The 22598-nt window shown below is 35.6% G+C and overlaps 1 protein-coding gene across 4 annotated transcripts in view; it reads right to left on the bottom strand.

Annotated features, from left to right (window-relative positions):
• KIF6 (kinesin family member 6) overlaps positions 1-22598 on the bottom strand; it is a 142560-nt gene that overhangs the window by 41198 nt on the left and 78764 nt on the right. For all 4 annotated transcript variants that reach the window (XM_003640945.6, XM_025148878.3, XM_040697630.2 and 1 more), the window contains 2 exons: positions 15725-15827; positions 8784-8839 (listed from right to left, as the gene is read on the bottom strand). In XM_003640945.6, the coding sequence (XP_003640993.5) occupies positions 8784-8839; positions 15725-15827 (159 nt within the window). The remainder of the gene's footprint in view (positions 1-8783; positions 8840-15724; positions 15828-22598) is intronic.

The following is a 22598-nucleotide window of genomic DNA, read 5'->3' as shown; positions in this document are numbered from 1 at the left end:
AAGAGAAGTGGTGAAGCAGCACATAGACAATCTCATTTTTCAGAGAGCTGTCTTCTCCACTGATACATATTTCTAAATCTACTACTTCTTATGGTAAACTACTGTCTCAGCTTGTTCTAGATCACTAACTTGGCTGTTTGTCCAGAATTTCTAAGGTACTTAACAGTCCAGCTGGTGCAGTTGCTTCAAGGAAGCCAAAAATCCTGGACACATGACCACCATCCATACAGCATAACACTGAGCTGTCTTTATAGAAGTTAGCTGGGCACACACAATTACTTTGTACCTAGAAGAGGTGCTGGATGGGCTGCATCGTATGTGCTGTACAATTCCCATATTGCACATATCCATTATTTCCCAAGCATGTTAGATTCACTGCACTGCTCAGATTTCTCTGGAGAAAAACCTGTCACTCTTAGTTTTAATATCAAGCACTGACAAGCCTGTTAATGCTTGATCCCCAGGAAGCTTCTCTATGTCAGGAATGGACTCTAAGCAAAGAAGAACATAAAATGCAATTTGTCTTCCTCATCAGACAAGTTATTCTGTATTGACGCAGAATGCTGCATAATGTTCAATGTTAAGTAGACAGTACTTCTGTACGGTGAAACTTGTCCATAAAATAAAGCAAAACTTTTGAAAGACCTTGTTGTACCTGTTGGATCATTCCTGAATACCAACCGCACTAATCTGAAGATTTAGGATGTCAGGAAATTAGATTTTATTATTTAAACTACTTTGTTTTTCTCTGTTGCTACAATACCTCCTGCCATATGTATTTTTACATACTGATTACCTAATGAGCTACACCTTTTATCAAATGGAAATTTACTCCAGCCCACTGAAAATCCTTGTGTTTGGACATTGCACAAGACACTGATGTATGTTCGAACTTTGTTAAATAAATCTATGTTTAGGTCTCCTATTCTTTTATCTATTTTTTTAGATAGATTATATCATTTTTTCTGCTTAGCTTTGTGAAACCACAGATTCACTCAACATCTTCATCTTTTTTCACTCACAGTCACCATTCCTCCTTAGGCATCTGCAAAGAAGCTTAGACTCTTGAGACCAGCTACTCCTAATTTCTCAATATCCTCTGTGAATAGTCTCACTTAGAATCCTTAGAGTTGGAAGGGACCTCTGAAGGCCATCTAGTCCAACTCCCCTGCAGTGAACAGGGGCATCATGGCTATATCAGGTTGCCCAGGTCCTGGTCCAGCCTCATGCTGAAAGTCTCCAGGGATGGAGCATCAAATACATCACTGGGCAATGTGTTCCAGTGCCTCACCACCCTGACTGTAAAAGATTTTTTCCTTATATCTAACCTAAATACTACCCTCTTCAAGCTTGAAACCATTTCCCCTTGTTCTGTCACCACAGATCCTGCTAGAGAGTCTGTCCCCTTCTTTCCAGCAGCTCACCTTTAGATACTGAAAAGCTGCTATCAGGTCACTTTGCAGCCTTCTCTTCTCCAGGCTGAACAGCCCCAGCTCTCTCAGCCTCATAGGAGAGGTGTTCCATTCCATGGATCATTTCTGTGGTCCTTCTGTGGATGCGCTCCAACAGTTCTGTGTCTCTCCTGTACTGAGGACTCCACATGTGGATGCAGTACTCCAGGTAAGGCCTCATCAGCACAGAGTAGAAGGGCAGGATCACCTCCCTCGACCTGCTGGCTGTGCTTCTTTTAATGCAGCCCAGGATATGGTGGGCTTTCTGGGCTGTGAGAGCCTGTTGCTGGCTCATGTTCAGCTTACCATCCACCAGTACCCCCAGGTCTTTTTTGGCAGGGCTGTGCTCAATCCTTTCATCCTCCAGTTTGTCTTGGTAATGGAGGTTGCCTCAATCCAGGTGCAAGACCTTGCACTTGCATTTGTTGAACCTCATGAGATTCACCTGGGCCCACTGCTCAAGCCTGTCTGGGTCCCTCTGGATGGCGTCTTGTCCCTCTGATGTGTCTACTGCATCCCACAGCTTGGTGTTATTTAACCATTCATTTAAATTATTCAGTATGACAGATGCTTGTGATAAACACGATGGGGGTCAAAGACATCACTTAAAAACGTACCAGAGAATGGGTCAATTCTTTCCACTAACACTGGATTATAAGAGCCCTACTCTAGTGCAAGAGGACAAATTGTCTTCATGAGAAACAAAATGAAAAGATAAACAAAGGAAACAAAAAAACTAGAAACAGAAAAATGGCTACGTACTTACAGCTGTTCTTTTTTTATTATTATTACTCTTTTTTTTTTTTTTTTTTTTTTTTGAGAGAGAGAGAGAGGTACTCTCCACATTCACGTGCTTTCATTTCATATCTTACCTTGGCCAACTTATACAGCACATGTACAATTTTTTTCTCTTCTCAGTCTCAGAAAAACTGAGAATCCCTCAGAAACTTTGGCAGGTGAAACAGGACAAATTGTGACATGCCTTAAAGAACAATTAACAGGCGTATAACTTTTTCCTTCAGATATTTGTAATTCACAAAGAATAGAAATAGTACCGTACTGTAGTAGTGATCCTCACTGTAACTCTTAAATATAGGGCAGACCCAATGTGACTGGCTGAGTACACAGTGATGGACTGTTCTCAAGACCAGCACAATGATGAGCAGCCTTAGTGGTGAAATTGTGAGTGAAGTTCAATATACTGCTATATATTTCATAATATAAGGATGACATATGCATTACGATTTTATTTTACTTTTTATATTACAACTATATCTAATTCAGATTGTCCTATATCAATCAAGAAAACTAACCAACCATCCAAAAAAAAAAAAAAAAAACCCCAAAAAACCCAAAACATCCACAAAGCAAAATGCAGAAGTCTTTTCTGAATTTTCTTTTCAACCTTTACTCTAGTACAACACAAACTAACCTCAGCTGAAGTTTTTCTTCAGTAAGAAGTTCAAGATTTCAAGTTACACAGACTTTTAAGGTCTCGGCTAAGAATAGCAATTCATACCAAGCCACCTAAAGAATGAATAGAATGGAATGATACCATTGTGTTATCTGTTCATTCAATCTTCATACTGAATTCATTCACTTATGTGCTGTTTGCATCTCATTTGAACCAGATTTGCTTGTGGAATGTAACCTTTATATGTTTTCTTTATTTTTTCTTGGAGCTAGTCAGTTCCTTAAAAACCCAGCTCTGCTATTTTTTATCTGCCATAGTCATTTCCAGTGAAATTCACTGTGTGTGCACATCTGATACAAAACTGTGTAAGCACTTGATACTTTCTGGAATTAAACTAGAATAGTGTATTACACTAAATAACAGCTCTGAAGTCTCAGTGTTAATTTCCACAAAAAGATAAGTATTTCAAAGTGTTACACTGATGGATGGAATGCATTATTAGAGCCTCACTTCATTCCTGGCTGAAAATACCTCCAGTGAATAAATGTGTCTCCACTTAGAACATTTATATTAATATAAAATTAATAGAAAATGCTACTTACAGTATAGAGCTTTAAGAAAGTACCATGTTGATTTTGAAGGAGCTTGGTTTTGTATAGCAAATTATCATGACATATTCAGTTAACTTAGCTTCCATGTAAAGAACGGATTTTTCTTCAACAGAAGAATTATACCCTTCCTAAGTACATATGTTTATTCAGCAGAAATTAAAAATATGATTTTTAGTAATTCATTACTTCCCTCAACTCTTTCAATCCATATAAGCATGGCCTAAAATATGCACAGTATTCCTAGAATCATCCTTGAAATTCTAATTCTTAAGCAATAGATTCTCCTTCCTAAAAGTAATTTATGCCTACACGTGAAGATAAAACTTTAAGATAGACAAGATAGTCAACAGAGTGCTGTCAGACAAGAATACCTAGAAGTATTCAGACAGAAAAAAAATGCAGACCAGAAAATAGAAATGATAAAACAGAAGTAGCAGCTGTAAACAGAGATTACATATATTTTTCAAATCAAAGTCTAGCCATCAGTAGCCATCTTTTATACTATCATTTTAATTCTCAACTTCTACAACTTGTCTGCTCATCTTAAATTAAAATTAAAACAAATTTTAAATAAATTTTAAATGAAATTAAAATAAAATCATTATCGTATACACTAAACTCTTACTACTGTTACAAGGAAGCATTTTTTCTCCCTTCTTAGTTGCCCCATTCCTTGTTTCTTACTGCTACTTTTCATGTATACATGGAGAGAGTCTTGCACATAGGGAAAAGGTGATCATAAATACAAGATCTACATTATTTAGGTTCTTAACAGGCTTTATATTTACTTCACATTCACAAAGAAAACAGTGCAATGTATGACAGTGAATCAGAATCAGTTGAGCACTGTTACATCTTGTCCTCACACTCTCCCCTAATCCTCACCATTTCAGTGTAGCACTCCATGAACTGTGACATATAAGGACAATTTTTTTCTTAGCAATTTGCAAGCAAATCAGATAAAGACCCATAAATAATCTTGCTTTGTAGTACGAGAACATTACTTCACTGTACACTGTCATCGGTTTTAGTATCCTATGGTCTTGCACACTAAATTCAAAGCTTGAAATGAGGGAGAGCAGTGCAACATCTCAGCATTCCTGTGGGCATAGCTGCATCGTCAACATCATGTGCACATAATCCACCCACCTACCCTTTCTAATTCCAACAGTGCCTGTTTCCTCACACTGTTATTACTCCCACATGAGTTTGCCCTTTCTCTCTCAGCTTCAATAACAACATTAGCTGATTTCTGGACAGACAAAAAACAACAGCTGCTTTCCTTTGGGCATTAAATACCATTTAGTACACTTATTTTTTTCCTTAGGAAAAAAACTAACCCTAATAGTGGTATAAATACTCCAAAATAGACATTTACAGAGATGAATTGGAAATGTTTACTAATCCTAAATGCAACTAATGTGTAGCACATTCCTGTGTATGAGCAATATTTTTAGTCACTAGATTCTGAATGGATGTATCATTTTAACCTACACTGAAAACAGTATGTTTAATGCCCCCAGTTCTTCTTTGTTGTATGATCTATATAGCAGCACTTGGGGCTTTTTGTTGGTATTTAATACTTAGCAGTTTGTTCAGTTGTTGACTTTTTCTCCTTAGTATCAACAGTGCTCTTGGTAATGATACAAAAAGCTCTTGTTGATAACTGTGTCCTAAAAATAAAACTCCTGCTAACCTTGACAAGGTGATGCTGTATCTCTACATCACTTTCTTCTCAAGTACTGCCCATGCATTCCATGATGTTATTCATGAACAACAAGGACCTGAATAAACTGGAATGCAGACATGCATTTTTTGGTATTGTCATTTTTTGGCATTTACATTCTGTTTATCAACATCTCCAGCAGTCTGGAAACTCTCCTATACAGCGATGGATGATGCCTGTGCCTGCGCTGAATGAGAGCTTTGTAGTGATTAGACAGAGGCAGCATTTCCAAAGTTGCTTAGAATTTATTAATTAGCATAAATTAATTTACACAAGCTAGGTACGTCAAATTTCATCTGAAAGCTTAGATTTTGTGCAAACATGAACTTGTTCATCTAAACATGAATAAAATTTATTTTACCTCAGAGGGAGTTTCTGACTTTCTGACATTTTGCTTTACATTATAAACTGAACTGTCAACTTTATTCATAATGAGTAGAATTGTTGAATGTAAAAGACTAAACTTATAAAGAAGCCCTTGCCACTGATACATACTGACCTTGAAAAAGAAGTGCTCATTCTCTTGCTCCTCAATCCTTGCATCAAAACCCTCTGCTCCCTTGTTTGTGCCTAAAAACTTTCGTCTGACAATGTGCAACTAAAACGGATCACTAAAATTACCTGGGCTAGAAAAACTTTCCCCTTACTATTCCTATCTATTTTTCCTCTCTACCTATTTAGATATCTTTTTATTTGAATATTAGACGAATAAAACTTTCATCCTACAAGAAAATTCTTCTTATTATTTCTAAGTCATGATGAAAGGTAATCATGATGAAAAATCTGAGAGACACATATTGTTCTACATAAAAATAATGTTAAAACATTCACATTCACCACAGCGCTGTTAAACATAAAAGGAAGCAGAATCCAGGAACATGCGGTATAGTAGCAAAGGGGCATGCTAGCCACAGTGTCTCATTTCTTATGTTACAGTCACTCTACACTTAACATCCAGCTTGCATCTAGACTGTGTTTTCCTTAATCTTTTTATGTAAGCAATAACATCAGCAAAAGCCTACCACGAAAATCTTATTCCAGATTCCTTTTTCCAGCTTTAGCTTCCTGACGTGTTTTTGAAATGCTAATGTAACTGAGAAGTGGTTAAATTATTCTGTGTACTGAAAAACACTTAAATTTCCAGTCAGAATGAAAGGATATTTATGACACACAAGTTACAGCCAACTGCTGTCACTATCTCAGAATGTAATCAGACTGCATGAAATGTGCTTTATGACCTCTGTGGTGCATAGTTTTATACTATTAAATATAGCTTAGAAATAGAAGAAACTGATATTGATGGGATCTGTTCTTGATTGTGCACAAGGCAGACAGGAATGCTTAAGGAAACCAAAATAACAATACAAGTAAATGAAAGATCTAGTTGCAGGCTGCAGAAGACTCTTATTTTTCCTGCCATATTTTCAGTAAAAATGTGGCAGATTAATAGCCTTACTTAGTATCTTTAATGTTATGCATACTATGAACATGACAAATGAATGTTTTTTCAGGCTGCTAAACTATGTTAACCAGAGCAATCGCATTTGGTAAGCTGAGTAAGCCAGAAAGTGTTGTTCTTGATGCAAAGGTTTAATAACTTTTAGATTGGTGCTAATAGGCAGATTTATTTACTGTTGTGATTAAAAGCAGGCTGGACGGGAGAAGAGAACAGCTGAATAAAATACACTATGTATATTTACCAGAGTGCTAATTTTTCATGCAGCATAACCTTACACAGAAAGAATTCAAGGAAAGATTGTATGATGTGATCACTCTCAAACCTCAAACACGGGTGCTTTAAAACAATCCACAAAGCACGAAATAATCTGCAGAGATCAGCATATCCATATGGAATCTGCATATAGCGGATGGAATCTGCTGCTTATACAGAAAGATTACAACATGAACTAAATGAAAGGACATTTTCCATTTTACAGCCAAAATTAAAAAAAAAAAAGAAAGAAAAAAGAAAAAAGGAGACTACTTAAATACAAGGTGCAAGTAAGGTGGCTGCTAGGCTCCTATCCTCAAGCATCACTATCACAGCCTCTAGCACTGAGAATTATGTGCTAGTGTGTGACTGCTTATTGCTGGTGTTCTCTATGCTTGCTCTAAAATGGACTTCATCTTCAGCAAGAGAAAGAATTTTGACACCCAGTGCTGACTTTGGCTCTACCTCAATATATGCCAAGAATTCATTTGGGCTTCCTATCACATATGAGTAAATCCAGGAGAAAGAATTAAATCAGGACAGTATGGACTTCAGGATGGAAGGAGAGGAAAAGAAGAGTTTGTATCCTGATCTGAAGATTCATCAGATGTGCTGTGTCTTGTAGAAACAACCCAGTGTTCGGAACACTGGCTCAGCAATGGATGTCTCTGGTTCTGCATCCCTTCAAATCATCCTTGTGCAGAGGTTTGAACAAACGGTGGCATCATGGCTGAAATTTTCCACATAGCTCACATAATTTTAAATACACTGTGTAGCATTTCCAAGCAGGCACTGTGATGTACCTAAAGATGACTTGGACCAGAATCTGGAAGTAGTTACCATTCAATGCCATGGAGAATATAATCATGGCTATGGTGAAAGTACAGAGCAATCATCAAAAAGGCTTGGAGATGTTTGTCCTTTTCCAGCAATCAAATGCTATTATGAGACAAGAAGTGATGATGATGCCTTTATTGCCCATGTCTGCTGATACCACCTGCAGAGGAAGGAGATAGAAACTGGGAGCCACACCTTGATGCCAAATTGCCTGTAAAATTAGTTCCTCACAGTCTGTATTTGAATCTCGAAGAGACCTGGTACACCTGAATGTCTACATACAAAATGACATAGACCTGATCTCCAAAGACAAAAACTATGTTTCACATCTGATATAGAGCCTGGATAGCCAACTGTGAGGAAGGAGGTCACAGACCTCAACAGACCTCAGAAATTACCTAGGAAGATATCAAGGGCTGGAAGGAGGATTAGATAAGACCTAGCTTGCATTCAATATATCTCTAGGTGATTTTTGTCTTTGAATAATTTGAAATTGGAAGCCAAATACATGTTGCTGGCACCCTAAAATAAAAAATGAAGAATTCCCTCACTAAGCTGCAGGACTCCTCTTAATCATTCCAATTAATCTGTATGAAGGAAGTGCAGAGGAGTAATTAAACAATGAAAGCTTCCAACAAAAGCTATATGAAATCACAGATAAAATACCGTCCTTCATCCACTGATATCACAACTTGGAACAATGTTTTTTTGGACCCTGTTATCCCACAAGGAAATTCAGAAAATCCAATGTATCTTAACTTCTCCCTTTGCTATATTTAAGACTTCCTATCAAGTAAAGAACAGATCTGTTTTTCACATTATTTGCAATAATCATGTTATTTGCAATAATCATATTTTCACATTACTCAGATTAAAATTGGTACATAAAATTATTACTGATAACATAAGTTAACAATTAATCTCTTTGTAAATCTTAGTAATATATTGATTCACCTATTTTAGAAATTAAATATCCTCTGAATGCTGTGATTTCATCAGCTATACATGTAAAATGAAACTGAAATGTACTCACTTATTCTATTTCTCACTTCATTTATTTTTTCTCCAAGACATTTAGCTTCAGCAAACCTGTTAATGCAACGATACAAAAAGTACAACTAGTTAAAACCTTTGTTTACCATAGAGTACTCAATTCTTCAGGTCTTTGTTTTGTTTTGTAAGTAGAACAGGCTAGAAAATATTTTCCATCCTAAAAGAGTTTGGTCTAAAAGACCAAATACAACTAATAGACATGCTAGAAAGAAAAGTAAGTTTGTATGACTATAAAAGTTATTTCAATCTAAAGACTTTCTTTAAATATATAAATAGTAATTTATCACAATAAATTATGCTATATTAATCTTAATATGATAAGTTTATTGCAATTTTTTTAATAACATACAGCTATAAAGAAAGAGAACACAGAAAGAAAAAAAATTCAAAGTGATTCAAAATCAAAATATTTGAACTTCTGCTTACTAGGAAATCAAACATTCAAACCTATAATATGCATATTGTTGACAATCACCATCTGTGCTATGTGAATGTGCATGTCTCAGTCATTAAGAAACCTCTCAAACAGAAAAATAAGGTGTGAATAAGCTATATTATTCTGTTCTACAGCCAGTCCTTGTATGACAGCAAATATTTGAATTGTATCTATACCTAGCAGTCCAATATTGATACAAGCTAAATCTAGCTAAATTAAGATATACAAATATCAAGCAAACAACAGCCCAAGTAAGAAGGATGGAAACAAACCAATAAATCTGGCTTTGGAAAATCCCTTTTTCTAGTATTCAGATAACTGGAGCTCAAATTAAATCTGGAAATGAGCCTTTTTTTTTTTTTTTTTAATGTGAAATTTCCTCTGGTATATTTCATCGTAGAGGAATGTAAATAAAGGATAGGAACAGACTAAATTTTGTGTTTTCCTTCAAGAAAATTTCAAATTGCCTTTTGTAATATGCAAGATTTGTTTTACTTAATATACCACATTTCTATCGTCCCAGCATAAAATGAGGCCTTTCCATCTTGGCGCAGTATTTTGACAGGAAAAATGAAGTTAGTCATTTCTTGGAGGAGAGACCAAAGGAAGCTCAGCATGCAGCAGCACCTGTTGCTGGTGATTCTGTAGTTGGTTCTTCTGTCAGAGTGTCTACTGAACTAATCTCACATATTCCTTTAGTGTGTGCATGTAAAAGAAAACCACTTGTGGCAAATAAACATCACTTGATCCTTTCTACAAAACTAGTGATGTTAAATGTAGCAGCCTGGACAAGTCTAGTAGTGGTAACTACATTTCTCCTGCAAAGATCCATTTTCATTCTTTAGTCCCCTTCTTTTGATGCTGCAAATAACTTTCATATGCTTTTCTTTCTAATTTTTTTTTCTTCCATGACTGATTGAATTTAAGTAGAAAATTATTCATAGAGAGAAAAATGTTCATCTGAGATCATCCTTGATAAGAGGTAATGTGATGATCACTTTTTACAAGCTCAGATTTCCAAAGCACTGAATAATGTCAGTGAAACAGCCCTCAAAACATCCCTGGGTATTGTTATAGAAATCTTAAAGAAGGACAAGCTGAGATGCTGAGAGATTAAGTGACTTAATGAATGTAAAAAAATTGCATTTCTGCGCAAAATATTATGAATAACAGCACAGACATACTTCCCAAATTGTTAAGAGTGAAGTAATTTAAACCGTATATGTAGGTCACTCTGAAAGTAATATCTCCTATTTATTTCCATGGAAACAACAGATAGAAAGAGCGCAATAACACTATTTGATAGTGCAAATTCTCAGCTACAAAACACTATTTTTGAACACAGTCACCATTGCAGCTATGCATTTTTGCCAGTGATGAACAAGAGCCTGTATGCTGCACTCATAAGTATGTACACCAGTGGTGACCCACTGTCGCTGTCTTCACTTTTGAAAAGCAGCACCCACTGTGCTCACGTCCATTGCTGGATCCCCATCAAAGTTCACAAGGCATTTCTTCCAGAGCAGCCCTCATACATATTGACAAAGTGAGTTGCCCACCTCAGTTTGGTGATACTGCAAGTTCTCAGGGTCCCAAGACCGTGCTTGTGTCTTGTTATTAAACAGTACTGTGCACAATTTCCAGCAGTTATATGTCTGAAATAATTCACTGACAACATCCTGATTATATTCAGATCATTAAGTCTTCACATGGCACATTAATTATTCTAATGATCAGGATTTTCTGTTTAGCTTGTAGCACGATGTTGAAGTAATGCTCACTTCAGTGTCATAAAGCATTCTGCTCACTGTATGTATGTCTTGCTCTTTAATAAGTTTTTGACATCTACATCTTTCATTAAAAGGCAGAGCCTTACAAATGAACTTATATTCTCTACATTCTCTATAGCCTATTAGAACGTGATGCCTTACCCTTTTATGCTTTTTTCCCTAGCAGCTTTCTGATATTTTGCAACAGTTCTTGGCATAATTACTCTACTAGACTTATTTAACTCAGTACTACATAAAGCTGTTAAGGAAAAATGGTATCTATATCAGGCATTCACACGCTAAATGTATTCTGCTGTGAGGATTAAAGCTGTTAATTCATTGTAACAGTTGAAATAGTAGAAGTTTAAAATGTAGAAGGACAATGTACTACACTGTGACCTTTGTAATGCGATATCAGGCTTGATGTGGAAGCCTGAACTGTTATTTTCATCTCCGCAAATCAAACCCTGTTGAATGTCAAACCCTGTTGAACTGCAATACACAATTTCTCAGTAAGCCTGCGACTGACCTGGATGAGTCTTGGTCTAACAAAAGAACTGAGGAGATCCACAAATTGTATTTCTGTCTCACTCAAATAATGGCAAAACATAGTCAATAGATATGAATATCCAACTGGGAAGCGGGTCTTGGAAAACTGCCTTTTCTCAATTAGTTCATTTCCCAAGTGAAACTGGAAAGAGCTGGAATTTCAGGCAACCACATTCGTATCTGAACACTTATTTTCAAGGCTGAATTTAACACAGCTAAATAGCTCCAGCTGGAGTATTCTTCAGCACTTATTATATCTTGCATAAGGAAAGCAGAAGCCTTTGAAGTATCTGTGAGACTTTTATATAACCATTAAAACTAGTTCAGACTTAGAATACCCAAGCGAGTACAGAAGATTGTGTAAAGGTCTAAAGGGAACAAACAAAAGTGCCTCTCTTTCTTCCCTCCAGTGTCCATAGGCCAAATATTAACCTCATTAATTAACTATTGAGTCAAAAGTCCTGTGGATTCTGATTCATGTTCACAGATAAGATTCAGTTGGACAAGTTGAAGCCAGCTGTCTGTCTAGCTTGTATTTGTAGCTAGTTGGCTTGAAAACAGGAATAGCTGAATGTGCATCTGTTTCTCAAACACCAGAGTTTATAAACTGGCACTATAGCTTAATCTAAAACTTGGCATTAGTCTATGGAAGACCAACATCATCTGGGGCAGTGAATCACAGTCAAACGAAATAAGCAAGATGAAGACATAAAAATTGATTCTCTTATTGAAAAAAAAAAAAAAAAAGGACTACTTTTGATACACCTCTAAGAAAAAAATCTCTCATGAAGTTCATATTGGTATGAATAAAAATGAGTGAACACTGTTAGCTCAAAAGAGTCTGTGAGTATCCTACATGAATAGGGAATTGTCATGGAGCAAAAATTTTGCAAAGGTTTAACTCTTCAAACAAAGGTCAGTAATTAGAAATTTAACATTTTAAAAAACAGATCTCTAACTTACAACGTAAAAGAAGACAAATTCAAATGAGACAGCAGAGATATTTAGTGAAGTATACAAACATTCATTCATTTCTAATTAGAAATTGAGTAACAAGTGAAACTCATCCTTTCCATGAAGCTCATGCATAGCTACCAAGCTACTGAAAAAAAAACAAGTTAGCTGCTAAGCAGCTGAGACACAGAAAGCAAGGAAAGAGGCAAGTGGAAAAAATTAATAGAGAACATCAAAGTGGAAACGAGATTTACATTACATCTGGGAGCTTAGTACAATTTTACTACTGGAAATACTGACTAGGATGGAATTTAAAAGGCTTTGTGCAATATACAATATTGCACTGGAGTGGCTTAATTGGGAAGACTTCTAGCTTTATTGCATGAGAAAATGAGACAGATTTTCTCCTCCTTAGAGGAAGCAACACTAAAGAGAACATGACTGTACTGAGTAACGACATTATTAAGTCCTCTGAAAGTCAGGTGTAGAATGTTCAAATTTCAGCAGTCTCATTTTGTCTGGGCATAAGCATAGATATCTAAGCAGCACTGCAGTTGTTATACAGAAGTAAAATAGAAAGAGTTGTTCCTATTAACTGTAAACTAAGTTATAGATCACTTTTTCTGTCTTACAAGGCCGCTCTTCTAGTATTTCCCATAGGCAATTGTATTAATGGCAGTCTCAATCTATTGTCTTTCACTCAGACAGGAAGTCACTAAACGAGCTTCAAAGTGAAATGATTTTTAACTAAGTTTTTTTTTTTGTTTGTTTGTTTGTTTTTTTTTTTTTTTTAAATCCAGGCATGGTAGTGAGTTACTGTGTTACATTCCCTGTAAAGATCTCTGAAGCAGTAGGTGAAAAGTTATATGTTTGAAACAGTATTGCTTTTATACATGTGATTTTCTAGGGTTTTTTTTTTTTTTATGGCAAGATAGATATTTTTCAGTATTTGATTTAATCAAATGATTACATTTCATGGCTTATAAATATGCAGTTAAAGAATATATACACATACGCAGTACATGCATACACACAGAATCAAAGCATGACTGACATTGGAAGGGACCTCTGATGGTTATCTGCTCCAACCCCTGTTCAAGTAGGAACATCTAGAGCAGGTTGCCCAGGACCATGTCCAGGCAACTTTTGAAGATCTACAAGGAGGGAGAATAGACAATTCATATATATCGATAATTTCACAGCCTGAGAAATAGTTGCGACTTTTGCTGTCAAACTTTGAACTACACCCACTGACAAATCACCATTCAATTAATACAAGAACAGTATTATTAATAGCCAAAGCAAATCTACCCAAAATACCCAGAGGAAAAAGTATTACAGCTAAAAAGATGTACTTTCTGAACCAAATACTGTTCTTGGTATGACAAAAGCGGTTATGTAACTATAAACAAAAACATTAAAATGAGAAATCTCTATGTAAAGGGAAGTTATGGTAACCTTTAAACATCTGGTGTCCACACACGTCTTCCTGTGCAATTGGAACACTGGCTGGGTAACCCAGTTTTTGTGCAATTGGTGGTTCAGAGGCTGCATTCCAAATTACAGACTGGACTTCATATAAATCCATTTTAATGAACTCAGTATACTTGGAGCTACAAATATCTCACTAAAATCTACTGCAAATGACATGGGAGAACTTTTTCTTGTTTCTAAGTATCAGCCTTCACATTAGCACCAATTTCATCAACCAGCTGCGGCAAATTAGAGAGGGGCTACCCAAGGCATGAGTCTGAATCTCTTTGTCTTTTAGGGAAAGAAAATCTGGTGTCAAAGTCTGTGGGTTCTACACATTTCTATTACATTTTCTGAAACCAAAAGTATACACTGGTTTTCTTCATAGTAATAACTATCAGAGAAAACGTGGTAGAATTCTGATTAACCAGAAGAAATTCAGGACATGGTTCAGAGCTGCTGTGCTCTCACAATCTTGTTGTAACCATGAAATGTTCTCTTAATAGACAGCAGTAACAGAAATTACTGCAGTGCAAGATATATGTGGCATCATCTATTGATCAGATGGAAGACGTTACTAGATGCCCGATTTACATGCATAACATTTTATGTGCATCTAATACTTTGTCAATTATGCACCTGTGGCTGCAAGTGATAGACCTGGATAGAAAATTAACCAGTTCACAAAAATGGTAAGCAGCAAGATAATGAGTAAGCTGCAAAGACATGGAGGAGATCATTTATTGCCTGAGTTTTGAGGAAATAAATGAATATTTGATTCAGTGACCCTGAAAACAATGTATTTCATGCATGTTAAGTAGGAAAATTGCTCTATTAGTGAAACAGAAGAAAGCAGATGAAACATTGAGAAGGAGATTCAAGGGGGAAAAAAAAGAGGAAAAAAACATCAAGAAAAAAAAACATAAAAGAAATTAGATAAAGCCTGATCAGATTAGAAGGGCACACTGAGAGATCTGCTTTTGGCACGCCTAAGCTACAAATGTCATATTTCTCTTACAGAGCATGGAAGATTAATTACAAAACTGACAGTGAAATAGTACTGTTATACAGACAACAAGAACAAGTCTTGATAGTTGATTTTTTGAGACGTGTAAAATCTGCTACATGAAAATTTATGTTAAGATTTCACCATTCTCACTCGTCTCACCATTCTTCACCATCTTCAGAAGATTTTGAAGTGCTTTTCTAGCTTTAACAACAAATGTGGAAGGATAAAGTATTATTTCTGTTTTAGAGTGCAAAACTGGAAGAGAGAACCTAAAATCACTTGGCAAGCAAGTTAGGAGCAACAGACCAAAGCATCTGTTAAACATCTCCTGCTTTACTGTCCAATTCAGTGCTGAAGCCAGTAAAGCATTTTTGACAATGGAAATTACAGTAATCAATTTAGTCACATGAATCTAGCTTCCTCTAAATAATTCGTGATTATGAACGCCATTTACCACATTGCTTAATAGGGCTACAAAGATAAGATGAATAAAACCAGAGGACAGACTCACTGAGACCACTAATGCCATTTTCATATTCTCTTCAGACTTTCATTCTGTCACCACTCGGTGACCTCCAAATAAGAAACCTCCCTGTAAGAAAAGGCTAAGTTTCTGCACCAAATTCTCAGTAGAAGCATAGGACACCCGATCTAAAACTATGCAGTCTTATCCAGGTTCATAATGATCTCTGAGATGCCTTTCTCCAGCTGTACCTTACTGGGATACTCACCTCTGTTTTAGAAGCTGTTTGTTGTCCTCAATGGTTATACTATCAGCATGGTCCTGCTTGAAAACTTCAAAAGCCTCCTGACATCCAAGTGACATCTTCCCTTCTGTCTCAAGAAAAAAAACAGGAACTGCTTCAGAGTGAATAAGAGGCAGACATTTCACATTTCTTTAATCCCATTTTAGACAAATCAGCCAAAGCATCTTAAAGAAGCTGGCAGACTATGCTCTGTTGCCCATCTACAGGAAAGAATTTTTCACAAAAGAACTGACAAGTTTTTTGTCTGGCAAGTTAATTCAGTTTCACTTTAGAGAAACAAAGTCTGAAAGCTTGTGTTGAATAAATTCTGTATAAAGTTGACTTTGTATAAAGTCAACTTAAATTTTTTGATAAATAAAACTAATGTGTGAAATTTTAAAATATTGAAAATATTCTGAAGTATAAGAATATTAGAAGGATTTTCACAACATCAAGCTGCACTTTGCCTCAGTATTTCTTTCACCCTTTTATCATATTTACCCCAAAACTTGACTTGAATATTTTCAGTACTCTAGGAAGAGAAAAACTAGGGATACTTTTAGTTACATGTGTTTCATATTCCTCAGTGAATGTTATCCCCTTCTAGTGAATCAGGTATGGTACCTACAAAAACAGCTGATTTCTGTCACATAGACTTTCAATATTGGATTTATTTGCTTTTGGCACCAGAAAGTCAAAACATATTTGGCCTTCAAATCTTTTTTCAAAATACTACAGGAAAGTATTCTGGTCTGCGTTATTTACCAGCTGTCATTGCTGAATGATCTACAAATCCAAATAAGAAGTTATGCACATCAGTAAAATAAATAAATAAATAAAGAAGCAAAGCCTGTCTTCCTGCTTCAGAGTTATCATAGCATGTTTTGGGTTAGAAGGGACCTGTAAGATCATCTATTTCCAAGCCTCCTGCTGCAGGTAGGGACACCTCCCTCTAGACCAGGTAGATCACAGTCCCATCCAGCCTAGTCTTGAATGCTTCCGGGATGGGGAACATCCAGAACCTTGCTGGGCAACCAGATCTAGTGTCTCATCACCTTTACAGTAAAGAATTTCTCCATAATATCTAGTCTAAATCTACCCTCTTCCAGTTTAAAGCCATTTCCCCTCATCCTGTTGCTATCTGCTCTTATAAAAAGTCTCTCCCCAGCTTTCCTAAAGGTCCCCTTCAGGTAGTGGAAGGATGCTATAAGGTCTCCTCAGATCCTTCTCTTCTCTATGCTGAAGAGCTCCAGCTCTCTCAGCCTGTTCTCATAGGGGAGGTGCTCCAGCCCTCTGATCATCTTCATGGCTCTCCTCTGGACCTGCTCCAACAACTTCATGTCCTTCCTGTGTTGGGGGTTCCAAAACTGGATGCAGTAACCCATGTGAGGTCCCGCGAGAGCAGAATAGAGGGGTAGAATCACCTCCCTTGACCTACTGGTCACACTTCTCTTGATGCAACCCAGGATACAGTTGACCTTCTGGGCTGCAAGCACACATTGCTGGCTCATGGTGGTTGAATCAACCAACATTCCCAAATCCTTCTCCTGAGAGCTGCTATCCCTCCAGATAGCATCCGTTCCCTCTATCAAAGGGGAAATGAAATCTGTTGCACACAAGAGTACTAAGGTTCATAATAAGGTTTATTGGGAGTTTTGCTGTGCAAGAATTTTCTATATGATTTGTGCCAATGAACCACCATTACCAACAACCTACAAAGCTTGCAAACTATTTTCCTGCCTATGTACTTTACAATTTTGATGTAAGTGGGGATGATGCATATTAACAAAGCATACCTAAAAGTTTTGGTGCAATTCTAGAATGCTACACCTTGTTGGGGTCCTGATCAGTTTGCATGAAAAAACGGCATTTTAAAGTAATTCAGGACTATGTTTTGCTGCACCTCGTGATGCTTATCATTTTAGGATTTCTTCCCCCAACTTCAGTGAAATTTTTGTGGTATAAGATATTGTTTACACTGAGGGCTGGTAACACAAGCTAGCATTCAGGGTTCAATAATCAGTAAAAGTTGTTTTAAAACTATTCAAAGTATAGTAGAAAAACTTCCACTCTGTTTCAGTTGAAATAATCAGCACATCTGTTACTAATCTAAAAAATTTTGAGTTGAAAATAGAACCACAAGGAATGTTTGAATGGCAAAGCATGTAAAAATGCTCCACTCTTTCTGAAGAAGAAAATCAAAGATACAGTACACTTTTGCCACTGAGTGATCCAAAAGAGTAAAAGGGTTTAGGAAAATATATATTTTTTCTTCAGTGATGACCTGAGAATATAATGTTCATGTTTCATGTCTGCATTGAAGAAAAGAGTCAGCTTTGCAAGCAGAATTTTATAGTACATTCATCCCATCATTGACACTAATTTTAATATGCAACCTGAACTGACCCTCTGAAATTGCTTTTTTTTTTTCTCTCCAGGAAAAGGTTGCATTAAGTGCAGAAAACCGTAATGAAGTTCACATCTGAGCTTAAAATAAACAGTGAATCACACTTTCTCATATGTAATACACAACATGAAGTATTTAACCCTTTTGACAATGTTTTACCTTTGAATAAGCAGTAGAACTAGGTTTGGAAGACAAAAACTATTATAATGCTTACAGCCTCATCCAGCCAGAAGTCTGTTAACCACAATTAATGGTAATCTGATAATAGTTTTCCACCGTTATATTAAGAGGCAGCAGAATTATACAGCTTAACAAAACACATAAGAATAGACCTCTAGAACTCTTGGGAGGGGGAAATAAAAAAAATACAGAACTAAATGGAACAGTAAACAATCACATTCTGAAAACAGTATCTTAACAGCTTGAAAGAAGCATTAAGTTTGTACCTCAGACTAACATGAGCATAAAACAGATACAGAATGTATATTGCAGCCTGTAAGAAATAATGGAGAAAGTTAGAATTAAAATAAGGGAAGACAGCAATGTTAATACTAGAAAAACATTGCAAGAAACATTGGAAGCTTGATGGAGTGGTGATATATTCAGTAACAAAGATTCTGTGTGCTTGGTGAATTTTCAATTATGACATTTACACTTCCTCAAATGACATAATTTTATTAAATAGTTTTTCTCTAGCTGCAAACTGATATATTTACTGCATTACATACAATAATTTTAAGAGTAAAATAATTGAGAAAACACTGATGATAGCACACTGTTGGCAAGGTTCTCAAACAGTTCAGCTAAAACACTTAGTCTTGTAGAAAACAATTTCTTTTCTTGTACAAGCCAAACAAATTCAATATTGTAGCATGTTATTACAAAGTAAATGTTTCAAAATTCTTATTTAAGGAATAATCTTCACATACTATGGGCAAGAGCAATGAAATGTCATCAAGCCATTACAATGCAAATTGGAATAATCATTACCAACATCATTTGGATGGTTAGAAAAAAACTGCAGTTTTCTTGCAATAAAATTTGTGAAATCCCAGTTGACAATGTTGTGTTAAAAACTGATAACTTTTGTACTAATTTTTTTTTTTTAAACTTGTTAAGTTGTGTAAGTCGGTTTTAATGTTCAAATATTCAGAAATGTGTTCAGTTCACAGTGTGAAATTTACAGCAAATTCATAATTCACATTCAAACTCAAATTTGAGTTCAGATTGGGAAAAAGTCATGTTTGATCCACATTCTGTATTTGAATGTTTAATAATGTTGAATGTTTAATCTTTGAAGGTTTCATTTCAGTTCTGTGTCCAGTGCACTGCACCAGTCTGCATATGAAACAGAAAGTTGCAGTGCAAAAGATTCCTCCAGAAAAATCTGCAAATTAAAATTATCCCACTGAGTTCAAAAAGTCATAAAGGAGTATCACAGTGACTGCTAACAAGTTCTGACCTACAGCAACAAGACAGTAATAACTGAGAAATAGAAAGTGTATTGTAGTATTCATTAATGGACTGAACTCTTGTAATTTATAATAATTCAAAATAAACTGAGAAAAAATATAGTAGTTCTCTTGGAGGTGCCTGATTAATTTTTAAGGTGCCATAAAAAGATCAAAGGTATTCCATAGCTCAGAAATACACCTAAGGTAGTTAACAGCCTACATGTCAGCAAAGCCCCTGGCAAATATCACACAACTTATTGTATTACTAAAGTAATTTATTTTACATCGTTATATACTAGATGCTATTTACAGCTATTCAAAACAACACTTTATGCCTCTTAAACTCTAAATGGAAAATACATAAGGCATAGTGTGGCACTGGAATCTTGAATGCCGGGAGAAAAAAATATGAATCTCAATAGTATTTTAATGTTAAATACTATCCACTGGTATTACTAAAGGAATAATCCATGTAGGTAAGAGCACAAAGGTAAAAAACTGAATTATTTTGTTTCCATGAGTATCAGACATGTTCATATGCATTTAAGAGATGATGCTGATTTTTAAAGGTATCCAACAACCACAAATACTATTGGATCCTGTTTTAGTTATCCTACATTACAAATAATAGACAATTTTTCAAGACTGTATTCTAGTGACATTTTTTTCCATAAAGGTTTCATGGGCATCCACACTAGGAATGGCACTATTAGGTCTGGCCAATTCTTTTTGTTGGTGGTGGTTGGTTGTTGAAAAATAATTTATTTCTCAGAGTCAGAAGAGCTTCATAAACTTTAATGTGTAAAATCCACTGAAAATACTTACATTGTTCTTTAGTTAAATCTGGAAAATGGCTCAGAAGGTATCAGTTTCATGCTACTGTTTGTGTCAGAAAATACCACAATCTGTCAGAAATAAGAATCAGTGTTTCCCTCATAACTCCAACGTGTAGCCAGATTTTGGTCCTAGTATGGAAGTTTACGGAATTCAAGCAGCTCGCATGACACAGGCTGTCAGTTTAACTTGCAAAAAGAATTGGAAACAACTCTTTGGAACTGAAGAATTGAAGATGCAATTTCAGCTCTTCTGAGGGAGGAATATTAAAACTGTCTGTTGACAAAAACAAACTCTTGGGTATAGCAGTTCTGACTCTTCACAGACTATGTATTCTGATGATAAAAGCATCTGTCCATTTTTCTGCCCACATATCTGTTCTGCAGAAATTACACTTTCACAATGGCAGACTTTGTATTTCTGTTTCTACTAAGTGCTCTGTCTATCTAGCTTTTCTACTGAAATCAAGAAGAGCAAGATGTCCTGTTGGCTCAAGGAGAGCTCTCATCGGAGAGCTGGGTGAGGAACTTCTGGATGGCAGTTGGTGCAACTTGTGAGTTTTCATTCTTATGAAAAGTGTTCCAATGTCAACCCGTCCTTTCTTTTATTTGTTTTGGCGTATGATCAAATATGAGCAAAGGAACCGTGGGCACTTTCAAATCAAAGTGGGCACTTTCAAATCAAATCATACAGACACCAATAAGATATACAACAAATACTTTCCTGCTCTAGAGCTCAGCTAAATTTGTCACGATGAGTGTAGACATTATATATGAATATCTTCATTAGGCTGTACTTCAAAAATGGGAAAGACTCTAAAGAATGTTGCTCATGGTTCCCCTGCAGAACAAAACTGCAAAACAGTCTTTGGACAGTTAAAAGCCTCAAATGAAAAACAGAATATTTAGACTCAATAAACTAAGGCAGTAAATTAAATAAGACTGTGGCATAATTAACTTTCTCTTTCTCTGGAGTTTCTTTTGTTTGCTTACAGGGGAGAAGAGGGTAAAATGAACACTTTTTGAGTTTTGATATGTGATATTGCACACTGATTCAGCAAGTTGGACTGCAATGCACAAATGAAAAATTTCATGGAGCAATTAACTCATTATAGCTTGAGTTAATTATTACATACTTATTTACTTAGGCTTTTTATCCACATAAATGATGATCAAGACAAAAAGTTATATACAAAATAGTTCTGTACATATCTTCTAGATAGCAGTAACCCCTAAATGAGACAGCGTAAATGCATAACAGCAGGACAAACTTATTCAGAGCTATTTTGGACACAAAGTACTATATCTACTGTAATAGTTATTCTTAGCAGCTATGTGATCACAAATTGGGATAAATATTTAAATATATATAATATATATTAAATATATTAATATAGTATATTAAATATATTTATATTAGACATTAAATATATTTTATATATTAAATATGAAATATATATAAATAAAGGATAAACTGAGTATAAACTTAAAAGATGAAATTTATTATTTTAAACTTCACCAAGAACACCACCACCACCACAATTCTAAAAGGCATATGACTGCTGAAACCAATCATGCTGATTTTTCAGTTTCGTTGCTATAAGAGATCTCAGATAACAGATAACAACTTAGGTAAGAAAAATATTTTTCATATTAACCCACTGTATATTTAGATAGGCCTACTTTTGCAACAAAAGCCACTTGATCTTAAATGGCAGATGACAGACAAATTCAAAGCACAATACTAGTGAGAATTACAGGATAAAGGAAAATTGTTAGTAATAACTTAACTGTCCACGACTTCATCTGACAGAATATTTCTTTTCTAATATGCATTAGAAACAGTTTAGCAAGACCATTTTGGTCTATTTTTTTTCCATTTATGGATTCTAATAATTTCACAGATGACATGGAATGGTTTCAAGTTTGAAGATGTACAGCATGCCTACTTTGTGTTACTTAGTTATATTTTTGAATTTTCTTTAAAATGGACAGTAGGATTATCAGATTCAAAAATCAGAGCAGAGTTGCTGTGAGTGTGCAGATACTGAGAATCAGGGTCTAAGTTAGCATGAACAAAATGTTTGCAGATATCAGCAGAAAGGAACAAAGACACGTACTCACTCATGAAAAATCAAGTTTTCATGTTCTGATACCAACATTAC

This window comes from Gallus gallus, chromosome 3 (genome assembly GCF_016699485.2).
Source record: "Gallus gallus isolate bGalGal1 chromosome 3, bGalGal1.mat.broiler.GRCg7b, whole genome shotgun sequence".
NCBI lineage: Eukaryota > Metazoa > Chordata > Aves > Galliformes > Phasianidae > Gallus > Gallus gallus.
The sequence above is the reverse complement of the archived record's forward strand: the minus strand, read 5'-3'. Positions and strand labels throughout refer to the sequence as shown.